We start from the raw sequence: 26101 nt of genomic DNA on the forward strand, positions 1-26101 counted from the left end.
TGTCATTACTCGAGTTGCAATACGATGTCAAAAACATGCCAATTCAGGTTCTTCTCGACTCAGATAGAACTCTCATATCCCAGAGGAAACTTGAGACCGAGAGATTTTCTATTTCTCTGGACTTCAGTGGACTAGACCCAGAGAATCGAGTTAATTCCTCAGCCTCAGGTGTCTGAACAGTGCTGGGACCATGAGCACAACCTAATGGCCATCGTCACAGGCTGGGGTGCTCCCTAAGGTAGGGTCCTTTTCATTCCAAACACCTATCCGTTTTATTCAAAACATGAATCAAATTAGGCCTCCCTGCTAAACATACGCCTTGCCCATTCATTCAATCGCACACTCGGGGATGAAATGTGCCTGTCTAACTCCGGGAGACGCACTCAGCGTGTCGTGTTGAGCGAATGACAACAGAGCGCCGTCACACACTTGAAAGAAGTTGGGGCAGCGCATTTTCCCAGAGGATGGGCGATCAGATGAGGCTGTCAGCCAGGTGGACCGCATTTCACAGCTGGGGCCTGAGAAGCCGATCAGGAACAGGCCCGTGAGTGTGCAATATGGCCGAGGACACAGACCGCTAAGCTTGACTCGGTGGTCTCTGAGACACTTGTGTTTGTTCAAAACTGATGACAGCTCAGGGCCCGGAGATGCCCGATGGCCGGGAGGCAGCCGTCTCCTTGGGCTCATCGGTGACAAACTTCACGGCACCTTAGGGAGTGCTTTCGCCCACCTTTTTTTTTCTTTTTTTTTTTTTCTGGAAATGCCAGTTATTTAACCCATTTGTGGTGTTATTGTTTTACTGAGATGTAAATGAAATACAACATTATACTAGTTCTGGGTGTATAGCACAATGATTTGGTGTGAAATGGTCACCACCAGCGGTCTAGTTATCACCCATCACCATGCAGAGTTACAATTCGGTGTGCGTGCGTGTGTGTGCGTGCGTGTGTGTGCGTGCGTGTGTGCGTGCGCGTGTGTGCACGTGCGCATTGCGACGGACACCTTTAAGATATCCTCTGTTAGCAGCTTTAAAATATACAGCGCAGCGTTCCTGACCACAGTCCCGCTGCTGCCCGTCGTCACCTCCCTGGGGCTTCCCGACCCCGCGACGGGACGCCTGTGCCTTTCGATCCCATTCACCCATTTCGACAACTGTTTCACTCTCGATAATGAAACCCTTTCTCGTCGTCCATTAAGTTCTCCTTCGCTCTATGCCAACCGTACGATATCCTTCAGTTTTGCATAAGTTTGGCGGCATGGAATTTTGTACATCGATAGGATTTTTTTTCTGCATTAAGCCAAGTTCTCACTTTAGCGTCAGCTTTCGTACTGCTGTTCATTCAGCCTCTTAGTATCATTCCCCAACATGTCTCCCATCCGTCTGACGGTCGCGATCCACTGTACAGCGTTGATCGGTTGACACGGCAAATGGGCCCTAATCTCTGTGGCCATCTCCCTTCTCCTCCTAAACATTTAAGCTGTATCATCTCCTGGTCCATCTGCAATAGTTTAAAGCAAGGCCACTTCAGTCGGTATTTTCCCACGAAACAGGTCGACTCTTGCGTGAATACTCTTTATCTGGGTGACCAGTTATCTCTCTCCCTGGTCTTAGTTCTGATCCCAAACCTTGGAGTCTAAACTAGAGTACGACAGAGAAGAGGAGACTCCAGATAAAACCCAGTGACTATGTGAGGACGGCAGAGCGGACCTTTCGTGATCTCGAGTTTGAATCAGAAATCGGTCAGATAAAAATACACACGAAGTCAACCAGACCCAAGGTGTTTGGACGACAAACCCTAATGCTCCGTGGGATGCCGAGATCGTGCACGATTTCTTCAGAAACTCACAGGATGGAGGAACGGGAAGGGCCAGGGGCCGGGGCTGCCTTCCTTGCCCGCAGCACGGGGCCCGGTGAAAAGTCGGAAGGGGACTTTTCCCATGAAAACGGACGGGGACGCGGAGGTAAAAAGGCCCGTGGCAGCAGCGGACCCGGAAATGAAGCTCTTGCTCCCTCTGACGTCCCCGTGGCTGTCCAGTCAGTGTCTTCTGTCTCCCTCGTGCATGTTCAGATGTAGCATCACCTCGTCCACGACACGACCCGTCTGCTCTCGATCGGGCTCCAGCAGGTCCGTCTGAGGCCGCTGGGCGTGCGCGTGAGCAGCAAGCGCCCCTGGTGGCCTACGCGTGCAGCCTGCGTGGCACCATTTGTGGCAGCCGCGGCCACCCGTCTCTGTCCAGCTTCAACCTGTGTTTAACACTCTTTATCTCCATCACTACGACAACTTTGCAAAGCATGTATTCTCCTTACTTCCCATGTGGAAACTGAGGCTCATATGGACCAGGTGACTCAATCTCCAATGCTCCATGCTAGCAATTAATCACATTTTTGTCCCATTTGACCCCAGAAGCCGAGTGCTTATTTTTGACCCCTACCCTGTGCAGGACGTTCTTCCAGTCTGTCTCTTGAGGGCGGGGAGACACTGGACAATTTTATTCCCGTGCATGGATCCGTTTCTCAGTTGGTGAAAACAGTACAGTGCCAGGGTTAACTGAAGTCCCCTCTGCAGGATGCAGTGGCTGAGGGACGATGTGGACGTCATAGCCACGACGTTCCAAGTCGGACTCAGCGCAGCCTTGCCTGGCCAAGTTATGACCCCCTTCTAGAATAAAGCGACAGAGATGGCAAGGTGCAAAGGAGGACCCCTTGGGGGAGAAATTTGCTTTGAATAAAGTGGGGAATATTTAAATGAGTCTCAGGAGCTGAAGGCAGCCGAGCTGCTACGCCTTAGGGCTGGGACCGCAGGGTCCCTTTACTGGAATTAGAATGACGACACTGTGCTCTGAGTGTCCCAGGTAACCTCCTGGCCGCAGTATACGACTGAGTCCCACCGAGGACGGCTGCTTTGTGTTTTTACAGGTTCTTTCCGCATCCACGCATGCACGGATTTAATTTGTCCCGCCGCCATGGCCGCCACCCACACACGTGCCCGAGCTCTCCCACGTGCTTCGTGACTGAATACGCGCCCGCGGACAGTGTTTTAGGAATAGGAATAGGAATAAGGCCAATCGCGTCCTCGCTCTGAGGGTTTACGTATTAGCTACAGAGATAGGTAAACGACGAGTCAACGAGCACACAGGTATTTTCACAGAATGACCAAAGCTGTGAGGACAGGGCGCAGGGCGCAGGGCCGTGGGCGGCGGTGCAGGGGCACGCTGTCGCAGAGGCGGAGGTCTGGGCGCACAGGCTGCGGGCCACCCGTGGGCGAGGTCACGCTGGGAAAAGCACGAGGGCCGCTGGAGTCCGTGGGGACAGGCCCCGAGCCGGGGACAGGCTCGGTGTGCGCAAGGCCAGGCAGGGAGTCGAGCAGACTCAACGCTCGTGGTCACAACAAACTCGAGTGGGACGAAGAAGGCTGTGCACGGTGACACCGTGGGGCGGAAACCCCTTTCCCGTCAGACTCAGGGTGCGCCCGGTCCGCGTCCCGTGTCATGGCTTCCCGCGTGGCCTTGCCCGGGGCACAGCGGAGGCATCGGGGACAGAATGTTCGTGCGCCTCTGGGTCCTGATGTTCCTCCTCTGCCCCTGTAATGAGCAGTCTCCGCAAGCATTTGGGGTTACACCCAACCAAGCACCCCGAGGCCGGGGTTACCCAGCCAGGAGGCGGCTGCTCTCGCCGCGCCGGGAAATGCCGCGCTTGCAAAGCTTTTCCGGGCGTGGAGAGGAGGCCGGAGGCTTCCCTTTCCAAACACCTCAGTCAGAGCCGGAGGAAGTCGCGATCCTTCTGCAATGAATCACTTTCCAAATAATGCAGACCCTGAAGAATGGACGAAATCGTGGACGCATGTCTGACCAGTTTGCTGCTGAGGAGGTCCTTAGGGCATCAGGGACCCTCACCCCCTCCTTCCCCAGGGATCACGGAGGACTCTGGGTCCGGCAGCTCCACATCCACCCCGCAGGGTCCTACCCCTTACTCGACACAGAAAGGGGACAATACAAGCGAGCATCGCGGCGGACGGTCTCCTCGACTGCAGAGCTGCTGCGCTGTCATAGCCCACGGAGGGGCCAGCGGTCAGTCTTGTGGCAAAGCTGCAGGGGGACAGTAGAATGTTGCCAGAAAAATGTCGAAATTGGAGGAACTTTGGGGGTCCACAACCAGGTTGTAAGTTCCATTTGCAAAGAATTTTCCGTCAGACGTGGGAAATGTAAGCTGTCGTTTCCACGGACTGGACAGAGGGCGCGAGTGGCGAAGGCCACTGAGCGTAGCGCGTGCCTCGTTTTCACCCCCTGCATTACGGGATTTTCAGAATAAGCCAGTGTGGGCATCCGCGCTTGTCACACACAGGATGTGAACTCTTCATCACGTCTGTCTGCCCGAGAGGTGCCTGCTCTGCTCTCTGCGTGGACGGGGCCGGCGCCATGGGCATCCCAGGCCTGAGGGACACAATTCCAGGGAGCAGCGGACCCCAGGAGGGCAGTCTCTGGCAGACACGGCACTCTGTCCCGTCGGGCACTCACAGTGAGCCGTGTCAGCACGGACCTGCCCTTCCCAGAAGCGTGTTCAGCAGGCCCCGGGCCCCGTCTGGCCTCGGGCAGCCGCGTGGGGCTTGTCCCCATGGGCTCCCGGCCCAGGGGTGCAGGGCGATCGCTAACGTCTCAGAGGAAACACGGGCACCGCCAGGCCGGCAAGCCAGACGCAGCCTGCCACGGTAGTGGCGCTGTGAGTGATGTCTGCATTTTCTTTTTTTATTTATTTGTTTTTTAGGCGACGCAACCCTTGGTTGACCTCAGAGATTGCAAGGACCTTGTCAGTTTACTTTATTTTTTCGCCTACAGCACCTGATCTTCCTAGGTGGTCTCCCATCCAAGTACTAACCAGGCCCGACCCTGCTTAGCATCCGAGATCAGACGGGTTGGGGCGTGTTCAGGGCGGCGTGGGCGAAGACGACAATGTTTGTATCTTCAGATGGCACATGACACGCTGCTTCCGCAGCTGGCGCTGGTCAGTTGAGAGGAAGGACAGCAGCTGGAGTGTGGGAAACCCAGCTCTGCCACCATGGTCCACCGGGGTCAGAGCCAGCCCAGGCCAAGCTCACTGCGGGATGAACCTGGCTGGGGATGAAGCGTCCCCCACCACGCGGTCACTGGTCGCGCAGCTGTGGCTTGCTGGAATAATCCCCGTGTTGGTGTTACAAGGTCCTCCGTCACGTCTGGGACACTGGGCCATGGGCCTCACTTCCTGCGTTAACATGTGTCCGTGCGTACAGTTCTGTGTGGATGTTTCTGAATGGCGTGTACTTACGGTATACATACGATTCATATATATACATACTCACGTTTTTCTCCCATTGGTTTTGATGTTTGATTTCAAGGTGACTTCCCACCACCAATACTCGAGGAAAGAAGACCACTAGGCATTTTTTTCTGTAACAATTGAGTTTTCGGTCTTACAAAAAACAACACAGTTTTCACTCAAAGATTAAAACTATCACTGAAACACCACAGATTACTTCATTGCCTTTGGCAAATATAACATACAAATGTACTTATAACAGATTCCTGTTGAGCGATGTGTTAATGTATGATTGTAATTACAGTATTTAAAAGTTTGTTCATTAAAATCGTTTTCCAGTTGATGTAATGTGCTTAGTTGAAGCTCCGTTTAAGGCCAACATTGAAATCAAGTATGGACGTAAGCCATTTTAAAAAAAATGTGAAGCATTTGAGAGTTCTCTGTAGTAGGCAAGCACCCGTTACGGTACAGAACCAAATGGGAAAATCATACAAGCAAGACAGGCTCAAAACTCTGCTGGGGACATTTGGGGGAAAACCCCAACCTTGGTGTTTACTGGTAGAGGGGCCAAGGGTGAGTCCCACACACTCTCTATATGCGACGGTGCATGTGAAATCTGAAAATGCACTGTCATCTGCGCCTATGTACATCCATTTATGGCTTTATTTTGTTTCCATCGAAGCAGCCTTCATTTCAGACATGCGTTGGGGTGAAACCTGGGTTAAGTTATGATATCGATAAGGAACGTCAGCCGTGCGTTGTTCGCATTCATCGATGATAATCACTTTGGAACCTGGGATTTCCATTTAGAGAGTTACTTTAATTTAATGAAAAATGGCATCAGCCGTCATTTTTGTGAGATATTAGGAAGCATGCACCTCCCGTGGGTCCCGATGACACTGGGATCCATGGCTCCGGGTCATTGTTAAGGAGGCGACCTCAGCTCAGTGTTGGTACAAATTTTCAGTTAATACTCCTTACTCTGAGGAACTCCGGTCAATATCCTTATTGACCGGTATTATTGCTTAGATGAATGAGTATCTTCATGTGTGTGTGTGTGTTTTTGTTTTTTTTTTTAAGTAAAAAAAATATATTTTTTTATGGGTCAGGAGATACTGAATAAATGGCCAGCAAATTCGTATTTTCTTAGTGGGACCAAAAGTTGCAAGGCGGAGTTTTTGCTTCTACAAAGAAAGACCAAAAAAATCAGCTTGTGTTTTCTTTTAGCACAAAACGCTATTTCCTTCCACCTCCAGGACAGCTGTGAGGACAGCTAGGCCCTGGCCCAGGGGACGAGGTGGTCAGGGCAGCGGAGTCATTACCGCTTTATGACCCATTTGTCTCTTTCCGATTTTGGAAAAATCCTTCTCTGATCCCGGATCTCCGGCCGCTTGTAGTCATCGTCGTCCTATTGTGTTGCGTTTTTCTTATTGATTCGTGAGGTTCCCTCGTTCTATTATAAATATGTCGTTTGTTGAATATATGTTTATTTTCTTCGAGTTCCTTTTCACTCTCCTTGTATGACTGTGCGTTCTGTTTAAGAGAGCTTTGCTTACCGCAGACATAATGTTTTTACGTTGTTTGCATTTGAAAGTGTTATCGTTTCGCGTTTTACATTTAGGTCTGCAATTCATCTGGATGTGATGTTTGCGGATATTGTGAAATAGAGATCGAGATTTATTTTTCCCGTTTGGACATCTGATTGGCCCAGCGCCGTCTATTAAAAAGACCATTCTTTCTCCAATGTGGCCTTTGTCATCAATCTCGTGTCTACGTCTCTGTGGCTTTGTTTTGAGGCTTTCTGTTCCATTCCATTGGCTAGCTATCTAAGTTTGCACCAAGTAAACACCATCTGAACTACTATAGCTTTGTAATCAGATGACATATTAAGAAGCATAAGGTCTCCAGTTCTGTTCTTCTTCAAGGTTGTCTTAGATATTTTTGGCCCAGACCATCTACATTGGAATCTAGCTCAGAAATAGATATTGGTACAACTTCTCGGTTGATTGCGATGTACAGCCAGGCTTGCACGTCACTCAGCCAACAGCTTTCGAGCAGTTCCCCGAGTTCCATACGGGGCCTGTGGAAAAGTCTCTCTGCTGATCTAATGCTACTTGGTCTGCAAAATGCACCGTACTAACTGGTATGCAGACACCGCCCAAATGTCGGTCCTTGGAGAACATCTTAATATTGCCGATCTGGTTCATCATGCCGCATCTGGAACAGTAATTACTTTCTGGCCGACCCTTTTTCTGTTGAGTTTATTTTTTTCCCTCCGATTTATAATCACATCTTCACTTTCTGATTTATGGTGAAGTGAGAATTTGCTGAAAAATACAGGAAAGCTATTTTTTTTTAAAGTCCTTTCAAAACCCTACAGCTTTAATGCTTACTTGTTACAGTGTTATTGTTAGATTTAAATTTAGTGGAAAATGGGCTTCTTATTAGTTCTTTGGTTTTAAACTCATAAATCCCTCTCATTAAATCTTTTTTTTATTAAGATTTAGCAAACACCCACAAGCATTTGATAAATTGCTGTGAAGGATTTGAGCTCACCGAGAGCTACTACTGTGAAATATTTTTGTGTAAAATGTCCTTGGAAATTATTTTCTGTTTGCAGTTCAAAAAAAAAAGCTGGGATCATACTTACATGACACACAACACCCTGAGTGTGCCCAAATCACTCCAGAACTTTCTACATATCCTTACCGTCAAAGCACGTAAAGTCATTTGGACCTGTCGGTAGGAAATGATCAGACTAAGAAGAAACAAAACACTGTGGTCAGTTTTCAGGGGCCGCTTAGGAGCCAACCGCAGACGAATTAAGTGTTGGAAAGATTTGGTAAAAGTCACGTGTCCCCTCACGTGACAGCACTATTACAGTTAAAATGGCTGAAGTGTATTTGCCAGGGCAGCTCAGGTCGTCTACCTGTCCTGATCTTTGCCTCCACTGTTGTCCCTCAGTCTGGTCGCCTGGCACAGCCATGACAGGCACTCCGTGAGGGGCAGATCAGAGCACATCTAAAGCGGGGACATTAGCACGTCCCCGAGGCTTACTTTCCAGAAGCAGTACCTGGGAACAGGTAGCGGGAGAAGCAGGTAGGCGGGAACCTCAGAGCCGAGGCGGTGGACTAAGGTTGAGGAGAGTGGACGGGAGGCTGGGAGGGGGCTGTGGACTCGACCTCGTGGGGCAGCACAGTTGGGGGTCTGGGGCATGCCTGCCACCAAGCTCTTGGGGTGGCCCTGCTGCAGAAGGTCCTTGTTGGCCCCCAGGGCTACAGGGTACTGAACGGATCCTGGCACGTGGAACTGCTCCTCAAATCTGACACTCGCCAGAGAAGCCTAGGGGGACAGTCAATGCCACAAAATCCTGAGGGGCTCGGGCCAGCCACTGGGGACACCCCGTGAGCTCGCCCCACATGCCTGACCTGCCTGATGGGTAAGGTGGTCGGTGCTGCTCCACTGCCCCCCCTTTGCTCCAGTCTCTTGATTCCAGTGTGGGGTGACAGAGGGTCCCCCGCACCAGTGTGGGATGGTGGAGGATCCCCTGCACACACTTCCAGTGTGGGGTGGTGGAGGGTCCCCTGTACCAACCAGCAAGCGATGTCCCCGATGCCAGCTAGCAACCTGCCAGTCACTCCCTCTCTGATGCCGGTTACATGCGGACAGCGTCCGATGCCACAGGGGAGGGGCTCAGTCTCACGAGACCACACTCCACTGTCACATGCCAGTCACAAGGCCAGGTAGTGACCTGCGCTCCTGACGGACAGGCTGTACACCAGAGGTTCCTACGAGCCCGCCTTGGGTCCCCTCCATCTCTCAGGGCGGCTCCTGGGCATCGGGCAGCCACTCGGTCCCTAGGCCGCAGGTTTGTTACAGGGGATGTCGGAGGACCTGCTGTCACATCAGGCAGAGAGACGCATGGGCAGGGCGCGGGGACAGGGCGGCCCTCGCCGCGCCACCCCAGAAGCTCCGAACCCATCAGGGAGGCGTCTTCAGTGGGCATGAGCGACCCCAGCACTGGCCCATGGGGACTGACCCCGCCTCCAGCCCCTCCCCGGGTTCAGGACCCAAAGTTCCAACCGTGTCGCAGGGTCAGCTCTGCTGACAACGAGCCAAAGCCAGAGTCACCTCATCAACATAACAAAAGATTTTGTCGCTCTCTTGAAAAAATGATTGATTGATTGATTGATTGATTGATTTAAATTTTTTTTTTTTTACGAAAACATTGGTTAATGAAATCCAGTAAGTTTCAGGTGTACGATTGTCGCTCTTGTCACTTAGGGCATTCTGAGGGTCTTAGGAGCTCTGTGCCAAAGAGGATGAAGACTCAATGTAAATTTCTTAACTATACATCACAATTTCACGTGTGTCGTCTCGAACACTTAAGAGCAATCCTAATTCTACCCGTCTAAGGGAAGTTAAGCTAAGAGTGCTGAGCGAAACGTGGGGTGTCTTACAAACCTGCCTCGGGTCGCGCGTCCACCCCAACTCAGCCTGTCCATTATGGGGCCAGCGTTCGGGTGCGCTTCTCTCTGCTCCCCCCAGAGAAAGTCCCATGCGTGTAAACAAAATGTTCAGTTGATCGAGGGCTGGCCCCTAATTTTCCTGGGCTGCTCCTTAATTTCTGGAGAATTTAGTATCTCTTGTCATGCGCCTTTTATTTTAAACTGAATGAGATTCCTGTGGTCTTGTTTAATTCTTGGGCTTCATGGGACTTTAGCCAGTGTAGATACAGATCGATACTTTTTTTTTTTTTCCAATAGTTCGACTACTGAGTGTATTAACTATACATAATCGGTTCACCCTACTTTTTCCCCAACAAGGCAGTTATGGGCAGAGTGTTCCAACATGATACTACGCAGATAATCTACACCACATTTGTCTCACAAATACAGCAATCTGATACCGATGAAGCTGTACCTGAAAAGACAGGAAAATGTCCCCAAATATCTAATACGAGTTTCCAAATGTTGTATACATTCCTACTTCTCTCTCTCTCTCTCTCTCTCTCGTTGTTATTCTCTATCTTTAAGCACTGGACAACACTGTTGTAATTTATCATTTAATATCGGTGCCTGAAGGATCACAAAACAACTCATGGTAAAAACTGGCCAGTACGGTTGGGAATGTTAAGAAATCGCGGTTTACAGGGAGCCACGTACTAATGTGCTGTTTCCGCGTGTTTGCTTTTCCAGGTCAGAACTGCGGAGGCTTAGTCCAGGGTCCCAACGGCACCATCGAGAGCCCGGGGTTCCCGCACGGTTATCCCAACTACGCCAACTGCACGTGGATCATCGTCACGGGAGAACGCAATCGGATCCAGCTGTCCTTCCACACCTTCGCCCTCGAAGAAGATTTCGACATTCTCTCGGTGTACGACGGACAGCTGCAGCAGGGCAATCTGAAAGTGAGGTAAAGTATGGGCTGTACATATTTTAGGTTAAGTAGCTCTGTTGGGCTTAACGCAGATTCTGAAACTCGTTTGGAATATTCGAATTTGACTATAAGAAAAGAACATTTTAGTTACTGTGACGGAAAAGTAAGGGTTGTAGATTTCTGCACAGTTTTTTTCAACACTTGAAAACGTAACTTCTTTTTGAAAACGATCATTGACTTCGTTTATAGACATCAAATTGTTCAATATCTGTAAACAGCGTTGTCAAGGTGATTAATGTAATGTTACAGTACACCTTTGTTTTTAAGCAACTATGAATTTGAGAGAAAAAGCACAAAAATAATGCATGAGTACGACTCAGAGAACAACAGAAGGAACCTTTATATTGTCAGAAAAAACATTCCATGGAAAGAACATAGGAGGTGGGCGGGGTAAAACATGAAAGAATATTGCACTCTGTGGAGAATTTTTGGTTTACACAATCATAATATATTTTATTCCCAGTTAGTTTTCTCCGTTGATCTGTGGAGAAAGAAAAATATTTTGTGGATGATTTTAAGTTACATTTTTCATTTATCAATATGAAAAACTGCGCTCGAAGAACTATATGTTTTTTTTTTTTTAATTTGGCAAAGCAAAGAGGTATATTACTTTCAAAGAAATTGGAATTTCTTAGCTAAACTGATGAACGTATGTAAATATATACATAATATGGCAAATAAGGCTTTTCCCTCTGGCTTTAAAATCCTGCATTAATTAGAGATTAAATTTGATGAATATATAGAGTCTTATAGAAATTTTGACAGTAGGTAGAAAAAATTGTTCTGCTTAGATAAATGAAATGGTGTAGATGCTAATGTTAGCACATAATACGCACAAATCATGTACTTTATTCATGATTTTGTGGATTGAGAAAAATAACTACAGAAATACATAATTATATTTGCACATCTCGTTAACATATAAATATGTATTAACTATATAGTTAATATGTTAAATGTATGATAATATATTTTAAATATATTGTATTTGCATTTTCTTTATGCATTTTCAAAGGCGAAACACCTTCTAGTTTTTTTCTGGGTCATTGATAATATCTGTTGTCTGTTTTTAGAGACAATTTTCCATTGCACATTCTGTCTTACATTGCACACGCTTCATCCTTTATGAATTAGGCAGACTCCCCTTCCCCTGGTCTGCCATGAGCGATGTCATGTTTGGATGTTCGGACGCGGTGCCTGCATCTACGACACTTGCTGATTTGACGCAAGATTTCTTATCCTCTTTCTGCTCTTCTAAATATGAGTTCTTATTAGTTTTATTCCAAATCAATGATCCTTCTATAAGATAGTGCTATGTTGTAACATAGGAAGAATTGTAGTAGAAATCGCTAAGGGTTACAACCACAAAAAATGGAGAATCCAGTTTATTCAGATATCAAGGCATATGATTCCATGATATAAGTAATTCCGTATCTTTCCAATGAAAAACAATGCCTAGTATATACGTACTGTTAAAAAATACTTCCCTGTCGATATCGTCATTTTCTATCATTCGATCCTATTCTAAAGAAAATCTGTCTTAAATAGTAATTTGATTAACTGTCTTTAAACAGTTTACTATCCTCTCATATTCTTACGGTGATATTATGATCACTTTATGTGTTAATAACTATAAAGTTTAGAAAACAGTATTCCTGCCATTTTCAGTGTTATAACAGGATTAGCACTGGAAATATTGAGGTTAGAGCATTAGACTCATTGTCTTTTATTTGATTCCAGTAACTAGTGTATAAATTGATATCTGTGCCTCAGAGAGCTTTATAAATATTGGTGAGTTATATGTATGGCATCGTGATTTTTTTACTCACGTAGACGTTTTTACTAGAAAAAGCAAGAAAGACTGATGAGGAGACCACTTGGGTTCATATAAATTACTCAGTTACCTATAATTTTTTCCTTTGAGACAGAGGATGAACACCTCATATTTCTGCTTGTTTCTTGTCCTTATGGTAAGGAAGATACTGTCATGTCTATAAAATCATACGATTCTCCCATCCTATCTCCACACTGAGAGGGGCTCTTTGAATGGACGTTCCATGAGCGGGTGGTAACCATTGTGGACACAGAAGTTGCTGTTCTAGGTAGCATGACACGAAGAGGCGAAGCATATCCGAATTCCCCTAAGGTCCACTAAATGCTATGGGTCATTACTCCTAAACGTTTGAATAAATAATGATGCGAAATAGGAATATTACTGTCGTCAGAGCAAACACGTGAGAAGGTTGCAACATTTCAACATTAGTTGATGGGCAAAGTAGTTATAAATATTATCCAATTCTAATTAATGAGAGACTTTAATGTTATTTGTTTCCCCTTCTATCTTGGAATAGTTGTTTACTTCTTGAACACGATTAACTCACGCCACTTAAAGCAACTGGACTTCAAACCAAGGATGCTTTTTGTGGGAGGGCTGATGTGTGAGCTGCTGATCCGCTGAGCTGTCATAAAAATTATTATACAGACTGCCTGTCTGTCATCTCAGCGCTGCTCTAAGCTGTTTTTAGCAGCTCGCAATGTGCACTAACAAAAAAAGGAGTTGTTTTGCGAATCAGCTTGAGCATTTTTTTATAAAGAAATCTCTTTTGTTTAACCACGATGGAGAAGTTTTTTTCTAAATAGCATAAGATTTATTCATATTTAATCCCCAGCTAACAAAATGTAGAATTCAGAGAAGTATTGATGTGTACATTGTAACTTAATCTCTACTGAATAATATATATTTTTTTATCCTATTTGAAAAACATCTTTCAAGGAAAAAAATAATGTACAATTTATGTTATCATCTTGGGCTAATTATATAAAAACACACACAAATGCACGTGATTTGTGCATCGAACAGTAAATTAAATTGTAACATGTAGACTTTGAGAGGTTAATTAAGACTTCTCTTAACTGAAGGAAAAAAGATGTGACTCGAAATTTGAAATAGAAATCTGTTCTTCGAATTACTTAGAATTAAAACCACTGACTTCTATGAGCTGCCAGATTATTGCTGTTTTTTGAATCCCTGGCCGTTGGTTGACCGTGCGCCTTTTCTCAAGTGTCCACAGAGGTCCGACCAAGTAGGCACAAAATCCTAAACTTTTTAACTTGCCAAGACAGTGACTATTGTCCAGCCAATGATCTCTAGTGTTTATTGGTCTCAAACACAGAAAATGGTTGAAGTTGATATCAGTTTCCAGCTGTGATAACATTATCATATCAAACCTCAAAACCTGAGTAAAAGCGAACCTAGGAAGGAAAATTGTACCATGCAAAGGTGGAAAATCAGTATGTATTATTCCGTGATTACTGCAGACTACAAGGCCTAGGAAAATAGCTTTGGCAGTTATTTCAACCGTCTCCCTGTCTAACTTTCACAAGATTACCCCTAATTTTCTGCAATGATGGTAATGAAGAGGTTAGAGATGAATATGATAGGGCCATTAAAATCTGGAAGTCATGAGTAAGTATTGCTAAAATGTCGTCATTTCTTCCAATTATTTTTTTCTAAACCACAATAATGTTCGAATGCATTAAAATTAACTAATAAATCTATATGATATTAACTACATCTGGTAATGTTTGAAACTTGAGAATTTGAAGGGCTGGGAGGGGATTTTGGTCGCATTCAGATTATATTAGAGTAGAGAACCAGCAGTGGCTAAATTCGGCCCCATTGCCAGTGTGGGGTCCCGAGGGAACTGTTCACAGATCAATAGCCAGATAGAAATCTAAGCATCATTTTATTTTTAGCTTGTCTGGTGACTAATGCCCCAATTAGGACTCTGCCAAATACAGGCAAAAGTGTGTGAAAAGCTTCTATAGGGACTGGAACCTCATCCTGGCCATCGATATGTGTCTTGATCTTGTCACGTTTGACCAGCCAGAGGGTCAGGAACTGGAAGGAACGACCGGCATGACCAGATCACAGCTGGCGAAGGGGGCCCCAGAGAGGTGAGCTTGTGGCCTGAGTGCAGAGTCAGTGGGACGGCTCGCTGCGCAGGGTACGAGTCAGGGTGTCAGAGCTTGAGAGCCCAGCCAGTGCTCAGGCTTCTGTCCACACAGGTTCTCACACCTTAGTGGAGACACGCGGCAGAACACTGAGGGGGACGTGGCCGTGCGTGGTCCTCATGCAAGCCCATCATGTTCCCATCATTCCGTGCATTTATCAGCCATGTTCACCATTCTACTATATATTTTAAGATGCTAAAACTAAAAAAAAAAATAATTTTATCTGATGCATCATTCAAATATCCTTTATATATGTACGTATGTATGTATGTATGTATGTATTTTATTTATCCAGCAACTCACAGGCGAGGTCAGTAGTTACTGGGTAACATTGAGTTATTACTTTTTTTTCTGTTGGCTCTCTATGATTGGCTAGATAGAGGAGCAGGCCAATTAAATGAGAGAGTTGAGAATGGCATTGGGGCCTAAATGCTGATATATATATATATGTACACACACACACACACACACACACACACACAGATAGATAAATAGATAAATAGGTAGATAGATGATAGAGAGACAGATGATAGAGTCTCCCTAGCTGGTTTTAACATTCAGCTTTGAGAACAACTATATATATATGCTTTTTCATCAAACTCATGTTTATTAATAAAAATTATTAAATTGTTAGTAATTAGAAGCTCTGAAGATAAAATAATGAAGAGCTTACAGGAGACGGGCAGGACGATGTTTGAACTGCTACAAGCCGCTCGTAACGTGTATTTGAATTCTGACCACCGCCTCTTTGTGCTGTGGTGGTGGTTTCTGTGGCCGCCAAACGGTGAGAGTTCATTTCGATGTCCTGGCTGTTTTTTGACCCATTTCCCGTTTGCCCTGAGAATCCCCGCCAGTGATGCTGTGGCCACAGCGTTTACCCCGCAGCCTAACTAGCAGGCTCCGGTCCTAACCTCACCCCCAAAGCTGGCCATGAAATATCTCGCTTTTATTATTATTTGGAAACAAACGGCATCATTCTATTTATAGCGTTCTGGTTTTAGTAGTGGTGTTTTAGCAAATACGGTACTTCTCGGCCGCTGAAATGTCACATCCTAGCTGTTCTGCTTTGTGTTGCTCGAGCTTTGAAATTTACCACACACACAAAATTATTAACTACCGATCATCACACACATTTCTGTTATGTTAGGATTAGAGACAGGTTCTGTTTAGAAATAACTCCAAGAACAGTTTTATGTAGTCTATTTTTACATTGAAAAGAAGTCAGATTTGCTTCAGCCTCAAAGAACTTGTTTCTGTAAAATTAAATTAACGCTGGCAGTGAGCTGCATTTTTTTTTCCCAAATGGGAAATGGGATAAGTAGCAAACATACTAATATGGACAGAGAACTCTTGGATAATCATAAATATATGTGTGTGGACATACTCCCAAATGCCCCGACATCTAGGACATTTATTTTGTAAAAATATAGACATATGAAAAAGGCATTCAGAGATTCAGAAAGAGAACAGAACAGTAGACTAACAGACAATTTGCAACAGAACTCCATTTTCAGCAGATAAAAGTATTTTGTGTGTTAGTTATGGAAACCTGACTATAGACACGATTTTATAAAATATAAAATTTTGTGTTCACTACTTATAACAAAATAAATGTGTTGGATCCTCAATTTAAATATGAATATGGAATAATAAAAATACTAAAAAGAAATTCTTCAATACACTTAGTTTAGAAATCATGAAGAAAATAACTGAAGAAAGCCGAATGACAAATTGAGAAAAAGTATTTACAAAAGTTATTTACAAATATATTTACAATAGATGCTTATAAGAACTGATTTCCTTAATTTATAAGTCGTAATGAAATAAAATAAATTAGTTAATTGAAAAGCAGGTAAAACCGTAAACAAAGAATTTAAATATAAGTAATTAATGGTAATAAGTATTTAAAGCGTATTAAAACAATAGTATAATATACATCACCATTCCGAATTGCAAAACTCTAAAAGTTTTTATAACTCAGAGTTTGTGAGAGTGTTAGACAAATGTCAGTAGGATTATAAATCACTGTAATTATTTCTGGGTAGAAATTTTGAAATTTCAATCAAACTTAAAAACTATGTATAAACACATTCAGCAAGACTATGCTAAGAGTTTATTTTACAAATATACCTTAACATATGATGAAATTCATGTAAAAGAAGGTTTATGAGTGCATTCTGATAATATATAAACAATTCAAGAATGTCTATTTTTCCATAGAGACTAGATAAGTAAATGAGGGTATGTAATATGATGCATGAGTAAAAATACGAGTGGGATCTTTATTTGCTGATCTGAAGCGATCTCTCACTAACTCAATGTTTACCTCTCCTTCCCTTTATTATCTATCTATCTATCATCTATCATCATCTATCTATCATCTATTATTTATCTATCATCATTTATCATCACCTATCATCTATCATCTATCTATTTATCATTTATCATCTATCTATCAATCTATCAATTTATCTATCTATCTATCTATCTATCTACCTACCTATTTATCTATCTATTCTATCATCTATCTAATCTATATCTATATCATATCAGTATTTCATAACCAGCAGTGATTTTATGTCCCTGGTGGTATTTGGCAAAGTCTGAAGACATTTTTGGTTGTCACAATTGGGTAGTGATGCTACTGCAATGTGGCATGTACAATGTAGAGATACTGATAAATTCCTACAATGCACAGGACGGCCTCACATGACAAAGACTTGTCTGCTTCAAATGTCATTTATGACAAGGATGAATATTCCTGATTGATAACAATAAACCATCTGTATAAACCCATCTGTAAAAACCATCTGTAGCTATAACCATCTATATTTGTACCTATACCTATATCTCACTATTGCTTTTCTGGTCAGGGACCCATGCTGAGAGGTAAACGAGAATTCACTGAGACCGAGAGACAGTTAGCCTCAGCTGTGCAGAGCTAGCCAGGTGGATGGAGAAGATGACTTGGACAAAAATGATAGTGTCACTTGCAGGATGTGTCAGCAAGAAAATGGGATTCCCTCAGTATCAGGAATAATCAGATTTCACCAAGGCTCATTTTTTACATTTTCTCTCAAAAGAAAATAAAAATATTATTAGTAATAATATTGTTTTAGTCCTTGGTTTCTGGGAAAAGGACCACAAAGTTTCAAAAAGTCAGTAAGAAATATAAAGTGTCAAAAAGTTAGTAAGACATTGACTTTGATTATTCTTCACGATAGTGAATCTGCAAAAATCGTTTGTTAGAATGGCTTACTAGGAAGCGATCCACACTAATAAGAAATGAGAGCTGTGAATAATTAGATCTGTTCGGGTGTCCAAGATTTTAACTGAGCTTTATGTGCATAACCAGGTTTGTAGTTGAATGATTTTTAAGTTAAGATTTACATTTTCTTCCCATCCGCCTTTTAAGTATTTGAATAGCAAAACCTGTGCTGACTTATCCTGTTATTCTCCACGGAAGCTAAGCACGTAGAACACACAAACACATAAATTTTAATTGTATAATTGTACGTTAGTTGTTTACAAATAAATTTTAAAGGAATGAGTGCTATATACAAAAATGTGCTAGTTACATACTTTTAAATTACAAAATTAAAAAAAAAGGAATATGATATAACTTAAAACCTGAAACAATTATTTCTTTTACTATAATAAAAACACAATCACCCTTTACATATCAATTATAATATCCTTTGTACCCGAATGTACTGAAAATAATTTTAAAAGGCAAATATCTTATTTCAAACTTTTATAATAGTACTGTTATTCTGGAGTAATTTTGATATTTAAACATTTTATGTTTGTTCATTTAACCAGCCAATAGTACTATAAATAAAATTGTATAAGCAATTAGAGTATTACAGTCCAAAGCCTGTAAATTTAGAAAACTCTTCCAAATAATGCTTCAAATAATGCTTCGAACTCTTTCAGATAATATGAGCGACATTAGTCTCTCTCTCCCAAACCTCACTTTACGTCTCATCTTTGAACCTGACGTGCCAACTGCAGCTTTCAGAAAGCCGTCAGCGTCCGGGTTTGTAGACAGCAGTGAATAAAGCCTTAGGGTCTTCCCTTCGGTGCGTCCTTGTCCTGGAGGGTGTGCTAAGCAGAGGAGGGTCTTTACAGGAGTGGGGAGGAAAGCCTGCCGGTGTGAACTTCCCCAGAAGGCTCTGGAACGCTGCCCTCGGAACCTTGCCTCTGGGGTCACTGACCCTTGCTGGATTTCCTTGGCCTCTCGCCCTGAGCCCAGCTCTTGTCGGCCCCGCTTCTCACGATCCTTTGAAGATCGGACTCTTTCCCCTCAGCGTCAGCCTCAGCACAGAGACCGGATTGACCCCACTCCAAACCCGCAGACCGAAGCTGCAGGGCTGTGGCTGTTTGACTCCTACTTACTTCCACATCCTTTAGAACCGGCATCTGTTCCTTTTTCCTTTAGAATTCACTCAGTCACATAAAAACAAAATCTGTGCGCTTGCTCCCGATCTAAGGGACCGGCTCCCCATGAACGAGGCGTAGGTGCAGTTTGAGAAAGAAAATCAGAGAGCAAGCAGGAGAGAGTGTACAAGCGAATGCCACTTACAGCCTGCGACCTTTCAGCCCAGGGGCCAGCAGAGCTCGATGCAGCCCGGGCCTCCTGCGAGCTTCTGAAGCGTCCTGGAGGAGACGCGTCTGGGCACCTCGAGGGCCGCGTGAGGCCCTGGTGTTCTCTTGGCTCGGGCTGTCAGTTCCATCTCAGACGCCCCAAGTGCGTCCGGCATGCGATGCAGACACGTTCATCACTGTGTTTCCTAGTGGTTTTCACGCTGAACATGCCCATCCCTGAGAAATCTCTCAGATATTGCTTTTTAGGTACCTAAAAAGCAAGCTCTTGATCCATGTAGTGCTTTTTTTTTAAATCTAGGAGGTAGGCAAATACTACCTTTGAAAGTGGTAGTGGGGTGGGAAGGAAGTGGCCATGAGGGAGGATGGCGGAGTAGATGACAGTATTTACCATAAAGGCACAAAAGCTGATGCTTATTGGAATTGGAGGCCCCGCCAGCCGACTGTGTTCACGCGTGTAAGCCGCTCGCACAGGGACGCTGCGAGGACGAGCTCAGCTTCGCGTCGCAACTTGGCCCTCTCTATGACACCCTTCACCACGGAGTCTAAGAAACGTATTTCAAGGTTTAGGAGAAAATGTTACCTATGTCTTTTTAAGCAGGCGGTGACTGATGGACGCGTCGTTCATTGTCGACTTTGTGTGTCAGAGGCGCCTTCCTCTCTGTACGAAACGCGTGTTCTAAATAACACTCGCGTGTGTACGTTTCCATGCAAAACGCCAAGCCGAAGGCAGTTTTCGTTTCGAGAAAAGCTATCAACTTAGTGGCCCAGAAGGGCGTGGTTGAAAAGATGAGGGCCGTGGAGGAAAGAGGGGCCGGAGAGGCAGCTTTACAGTCCAAGGAGGCGGCAGAGAGGACAGTGGTGTGGCCGTCCTCGGTACACGTGCCTTCTGCGGGGTCAGCGCCTGAGTCCTGCCCGCCCCCAGGTCCCCTGGCACGCCCCCTCATCTTTACCTTCTCACCTGCCACATCCTGTTTGGCTCCATGTCTAAGAACACTTTCGTTTCCCGATGGCCCTGTCAGCTTTCCTATTTACTCACGATCTCAGTAGCATCAAGAGGAAGCGACTTGAATAAAGAATAAAGTCAGAATGAAAAACTCGTTCATTCCGAGTTGTTGATTTATAACAATCATCGGTACTTTCCTTGACCACATTTCAATTTTAGAGTTCCCAATGCCTGAATTGCAGCCCCTGGCCGTGGGCTAACAGGAAAGGCTGAGCGAGGCAGGTGCTGTTTTGACTTAGCGACCTGCGTTTGCCAGTTACCCACTAGAGAGGGGGCACGAGTCACATGCCTGCTGGAGCTGGCCAGGGATGTGAATGAGCGAGAGGACCAGGTGTAGGGGCGATAAGCCTTGCTGTGAATCGGGGATCACGTGCGTGGGGATGCAGCGGTGAGGCAGGGCTCCCACCCGCCGTTGCCAAGCAACGACCTGGGCCTTCCCGGATGGATGGGCCAGATCATCTCATTGATCGGCATCAGTTTCCAATCTTTGCTTCATTATGTGAAATCCTCCCACCTGTAAAGCGCAGTGCAGGCCACCTGGCGACCTCCCCGCATCCCCGCGGTCCGCTGCCCGGGGAAGGGTGGTACCCAGCAGCTCCGAGCCAGCCCAGCCCTCCCGCCGGGCCCCTCCGTGGAGACCCGCACTGCCTCCCCCAGCGCCCCGCGGGCTCCGAGGCGCCTCGTGCGCCTTCCTGGGAACCCCACACGCCACGCACGCGGACTGGGACCAGGACCCGGCTCTGCTGGCGGAGCGGGACCGCATTGCCGGAGCGGCTCGGGGCAGGGCCAGCCGCCGCATCGCGGGGTGCGGGCATGAGAAGGACCCCCGGAGGCTGTTCTCCAGCGCGAGGGCCGCAGGAACCCCGCGACGTGGTCTTGGGGCGAGCTCCGGACCCCGGCAGCTGCGGACGGAGAGGCGCCGAGGATGCCAGTGAGTGCGGGGGCCCCCTGAGCGGGATGCGGGGTTCGCGTCGGGTTCGCGTCGGGTCTCCACCTCCTGCCTGAGGTGCAGTGATTGACTCGCCGTCCCTGGAGAGGTGCGCACCGGAGGTGCCCGAGGCGCGGGGACAGGCCGGGCTGTCCCTGTCGTGCAGGCAGACCTGCGCCATCCCGTTTCACAGATGCAAAAAGCCGAGGGCTCGCCCCGCTGGGGTGGCCCGGAGCGCGCCCCGCAGCGCCTCCCGCGCCGCCCCCGGGCTCGGGTGGCAGGACCGCGGCTGTCCTCGGCCCTGGCCGTGCTGGGAAGGCCTTGTCTTTCATGGCGAAGCCACACACACGGCTTGGTCTGAGAAGCCCGCTCTGCGGGCTGGGGGCGGCAGGCGCCCTTTGGGAACATGGAGCGTGCCAGTGGGTGGCAGGCCCTTCTCTGGGGCATCGGGGGCAGAGTCCTGCCACCGCCTGTCTGTCTAGGTCACCGTGGGCCCCAGGTAAGAGCGGAGCTGTCGGGGGCCTGGGCAGGTGAGGGGGGCCTGGTCGGGTTTGCGTGGACCCAGGGGCCAGCGATGCTTGGGGAGCCGGGATTCCGATCTGGAGGAAAAGCTGGTGGCTGCAGACAGGCGGCTGCGAACCGGACAGGCTCCCGCACAGGTGCCCTGCGCCCCTGCGAACCGGACAGGCTCCCGCACAGGTGCCCTGCGCCCACGTGTTGATTTCTGTTTAAAAATAACAGTAAATGCAGTAAATGCAGGCCGAACGAGATGCACGTGGGCGGCGGCAGCCGCCACCTCGCTCTCCGAGGTCTAGTAACACTTGAGCCCTGCCAGCCCCATTTGTGGGCCCTCAAAGCAGCTGGCCCCAAAGTGGCTTTAGATGGCCTAGCGGTCAGGTACACCGACTTGGTAAGACCTCGAAGATGTCTTCTAGAACAGGGCTCAGCTTTTCCTATTATACCTTGTGTGGCAATGTATGGTTCGATATCTCAATAGCGTATTTATACATTGTCAATCTATTTCAAGGAATAACATCGGTATAATTATTAGGTAGGTGACGTGCCAAGTTTTTGTGAAAGCTGGCGATTTGGCGATTTGGGTTTCCAGGGTACGTTTGTTTACATGAGGTACCTGGGAGTTACTGCAGCTGCGAATTTCAGTGGCGGCCCATGGTTGCCTGCGTTCTCCGTGTCCAGCCTTTTTACTTACTTACGGTCAGCGTAATGGGCATACAAAGGAGTGCTGTCTTATCGTGGTTTTAATTTGCATTTCCCTGATGATTAATGATGTTAGTATCTTTTCATGTGCTTCGCGGTCATTCAAATAGCTTCCTCTGTGAAATGATGTTAAAATCTCCATCCACTGATGGGTGCTACAGGTAATCTCTCCCCGGTTCGTTCTCTGACTGGTGTATTTTGAACAACAAACTTTTTTTTTTTTTTCAAATCCCGATGAAGTCCAATTCATAATATTTCTTATTTTCTGTAAAATATAAGAAATGTTTGCAGACTCTAATACACAAATATTTTTCTCTGTCTTCTAAAAGTTTAATAGTTTAGCTTTTCAATGTAAGTCTGCGTTCCGTTCTGAGTTAATTTTCATATGTGATGTGAATTATGGTTATAGATTCATCTTTTTTGCATGTGGATATCCATTTGTCCCAGAATCGTTTTTTGAAAATACTGTGATTCCCTATGAAGTTAGTTTTTTGCGTGTGGTATGAGGTTAGGGTCTATGCTTATTATTAATTTTTCTTTTTTTAATTTCGGTATTCAGCCTCTTGACATCGTTTGTTGAAAAGACTTTATTTTCCTCTGTGAATTGACTTGGCATCATTGTCACATTGTCAAAACTCAGTTTCTGATATATGTGAGGAACTATTTCTGTACTCTATTTTGTTCCATCGATCAGTTTGCCATTTTACTATATCGATTATTGTAGTTATACAGTAAGTCTTGAAAATCACTTAGAGTAGATACTGACTTTTTTCTTGTGTGTGTGTGTGTGCATGCATTGGTTATTCCAAGTCCTTTGCATTTCATAGAATCATTTAGTATCGCTTGTCAAATTCTACAAAAATCCTCTTGGGATTTTGGTCGGGATTGCTTTGAATCTATAAATAAATTTGGGGGAAAGTGCCATTTTAGTAATAGAGGTTTTCCATAAAAGACTGTAAAATGTCTATTTATTTAGGTCTTTAATTTCTCTCAGAAAATGTTAAATTAGATTTATTCCTACCTACTTTTAGTATTTTTCTACTATTAAAGTGCCCTTGTTTTGCACATTTTATTTTTAATTGTTTATCGATAATGGATAAAATACGATTGATCTTTTTATGTTAGTCTAGTATCCTGCGACCTTCATAAATTCAGTTATTGGTTCTAGTAGCTGTTTGGATGATCCTGTGGGAATTTTTAAAAAAAAACACTAACGGTCACATCTGCAGAGAGAGGCGATGTGCTTCCTCCCTTTTGGGGACCATATTGGAATGGCTAGTTCCTCCAGTGCCGTGTGGGTTAGAAGCGGTAAAGTGAGCATCTTCGCCCCGATTCTGAACCCACGCAAATAATGTCCATTACGTACGATGTGCTTGTGCCTGTGACCAATGTATGACCTGTTCCCACGGGCTAGCTGACCCCGCCTTAGTCTCCTCTGAGGCACGGCACTGCGAGTCGGGGGCAGTGGAGGTGGGGGGGCTTTTCCTGCTGTCCCAGTAAGCTCTCACACCCCTGCTTCTGTGTCCTGTGGCTGTCGGCACCCAGCAGGACATCTGGTGGTATTGTTCTCGTAGTTTTGCTGGCACCTCCGAGGGCGGCTTGCCAGGGTTTCCACGTCTCTGAACTATGAACACTCTTTCCCCAGCAAGTTGTGAATTCAAGCTCGGGGCGGGGGCAGGGTGCTCTCCGTTCCTTCCTCTGTCTCAGCCTTGCAGAGGATGGCGGCTCCCTATGTCTGCTGTTCTCGCGCTTCTGAAATCCTCTCTGTTTTATCATTTTCTTTGTAGTTAATTCTCTGATGATTCTTTTTATCGCACAATAAAATGATTCAGTAAGGTAACTTCTGGAATGTTATAGTTCAGATGATGGTTGTTAAAGACTCAAACTAATCCAGGGTAATAAGAAGTAGAAGTGTGTACATATTAAAACAAATTCATATTTTTCTACCTACTGATGCCAAATGATGCTCATCCAAAAAAATTCCTGCAAGAAATGCTGCTTGGAAATTAATTAGTCTTTATATTAACTTTCCCCTGTTGAAATTACTGGGGTTTCTGTCTCATGACTGGAACTTGGCTGACATGTAGATTTTTCATAAATGTCCTTTATAAGACTGGGATGGTTCTGTATTACTACTTTGCTGAGGGTTTTATTATGAATAGCTGTTGAATTTTGTCACATGGTTTTTCTGCATCAATTTAAATGATGGTAACTTTTTTTTTCTATTAATACGGTCAATTACATTGATTATTTTTTAAATGTTAACCCAAACTCCCATTCAAGGATAAAGTCTACTTGGTTATAAGATATTATCATTTTATATATTTTGAGTTCACCTTGTTGTATTTTATTAAGAATTTGTGTGTATATACACATGAGTGATCTTGGTTTGTAATTTTTTTTTCTTTTTTTTGATAATCTTTTCTGGGGTTTGCTGTAAGGGTAGGGGAATCTCAAAAAAAAATCAAGCAGAGGAGTGGCGAATGTTCCTTTCCCTGTTTCTGAAAAAGTTCGCATAACATATTCCATCAGAGAAATATCTGTCTAGACTTTCCTTTGTGAATATTTAAAATAAATTCAATTTATTTTCTTGATTTAGTGCTATTCAGATTTTCTATTTCTTCTGGAGTCAATTTTGGTAAATTACATTTTCAAGATGTTTATTCAATCAATCTCCTTTATCAAATGTTTTAATAAAAAGTTATTAATAGTATTATTTTAAATCCTCTTAAGAGCTATAGGATCTGTGGTGATAACTCATTTTTCATTTTTGATATGGTGATTTGTATTCTCTTTCCTTTTTTTTTTTCCAGTTAAGGCTTTGCCAATTTTCTTGATTTTTCAAAGACCAAATACTGCCTGTATTATATTCCCAATTATCTTTTTTTATTTCATTAATTTCTCCTTTTATTATTTTGGTTTATTCTGCTCTTTGTTTTTTCCCCTAGCAATTTATGGTAGATTATAAGTTCACTGATTTAGCTCTTTCTTCTTTTACATGATAAATAGAGATATAAGCTCCCTTCCAAACACTATTTTATCTGTGTGCCACACTTTTCATAGTAATTTAGTTTAAAATATGTCCTATATTTTCTCTTATGCTTTCATCTTCGACATACGAATGATTAGGAAGACTGCCACTCAAACTCAAATATTTGGGGTTCACAGCAATTGTATCGATGTTGATTTCTGATTTGACTCTATTGCAGTCAAAGAACACACTCTGCATGATTTTTATCAGTTTATAATCATTGAAACATGCTTTGTGTGTCTTTTTTTTCAGCTTGGGGTAGCTTTCCATAATTAAATAGAAGCATCACCCATGACTATTTACTAAATGTTAGACTTTGGGCAAGTCACTTAACTTTCTCAAAGTAAATAAATAAATATGAATATTTTATATATATGTGTGTACATATGTAAAAAACATATGTATGTATACATATACAATCTCCTATATTTTTTGAAACAGAATATATATTTATATAGAGTATTTGTCATTCATACATTTAATTTTATTCAGTAGTTTTTGGATACTGTCTAAAATGACTACTTTCTGCACACCAAACATAATTGAGATAGGTCTCTATAGATCTACTAT

At 44.6% G+C, this 26101-nt stretch overlaps 1 protein-coding gene and 1 pseudogene across 1 annotated transcript in view; one reads left to right on the forward strand and one right to left on the reverse strand.

The window, feature by feature from the left end:
* Window positions 1–26101, forward strand: part of CSMD1 (CUB and Sushi multiple domains 1) — a 1293618-nt gene that overhangs the window by 241900 nt on the left and 1025617 nt on the right. The window contains exon 2 of the mRNA XM_039877340.1: window positions 10489–10705. Coding sequence (XP_039733274.1) covers window positions 10489–10705 — 217 coding nt within the window. The remainder of the gene's footprint in view (window positions 1–10488; window positions 10706–26101) is intronic.
* LOC120614494 (uncharacterized) lies at window positions 4825–4943 on the reverse strand (annotated as a pseudogene).

Source organism: Pteropus medius, unplaced genomic scaffold, assembly GCF_902729225.1.
Source record: "Pteropus medius unplaced genomic scaffold, Ma_sr-lr_union100, whole genome shotgun sequence".
Taxonomy (NCBI): Eukaryota; Metazoa; Chordata; class Mammalia; order Chiroptera; family Pteropodidae; genus Pteropus; species Pteropus medius.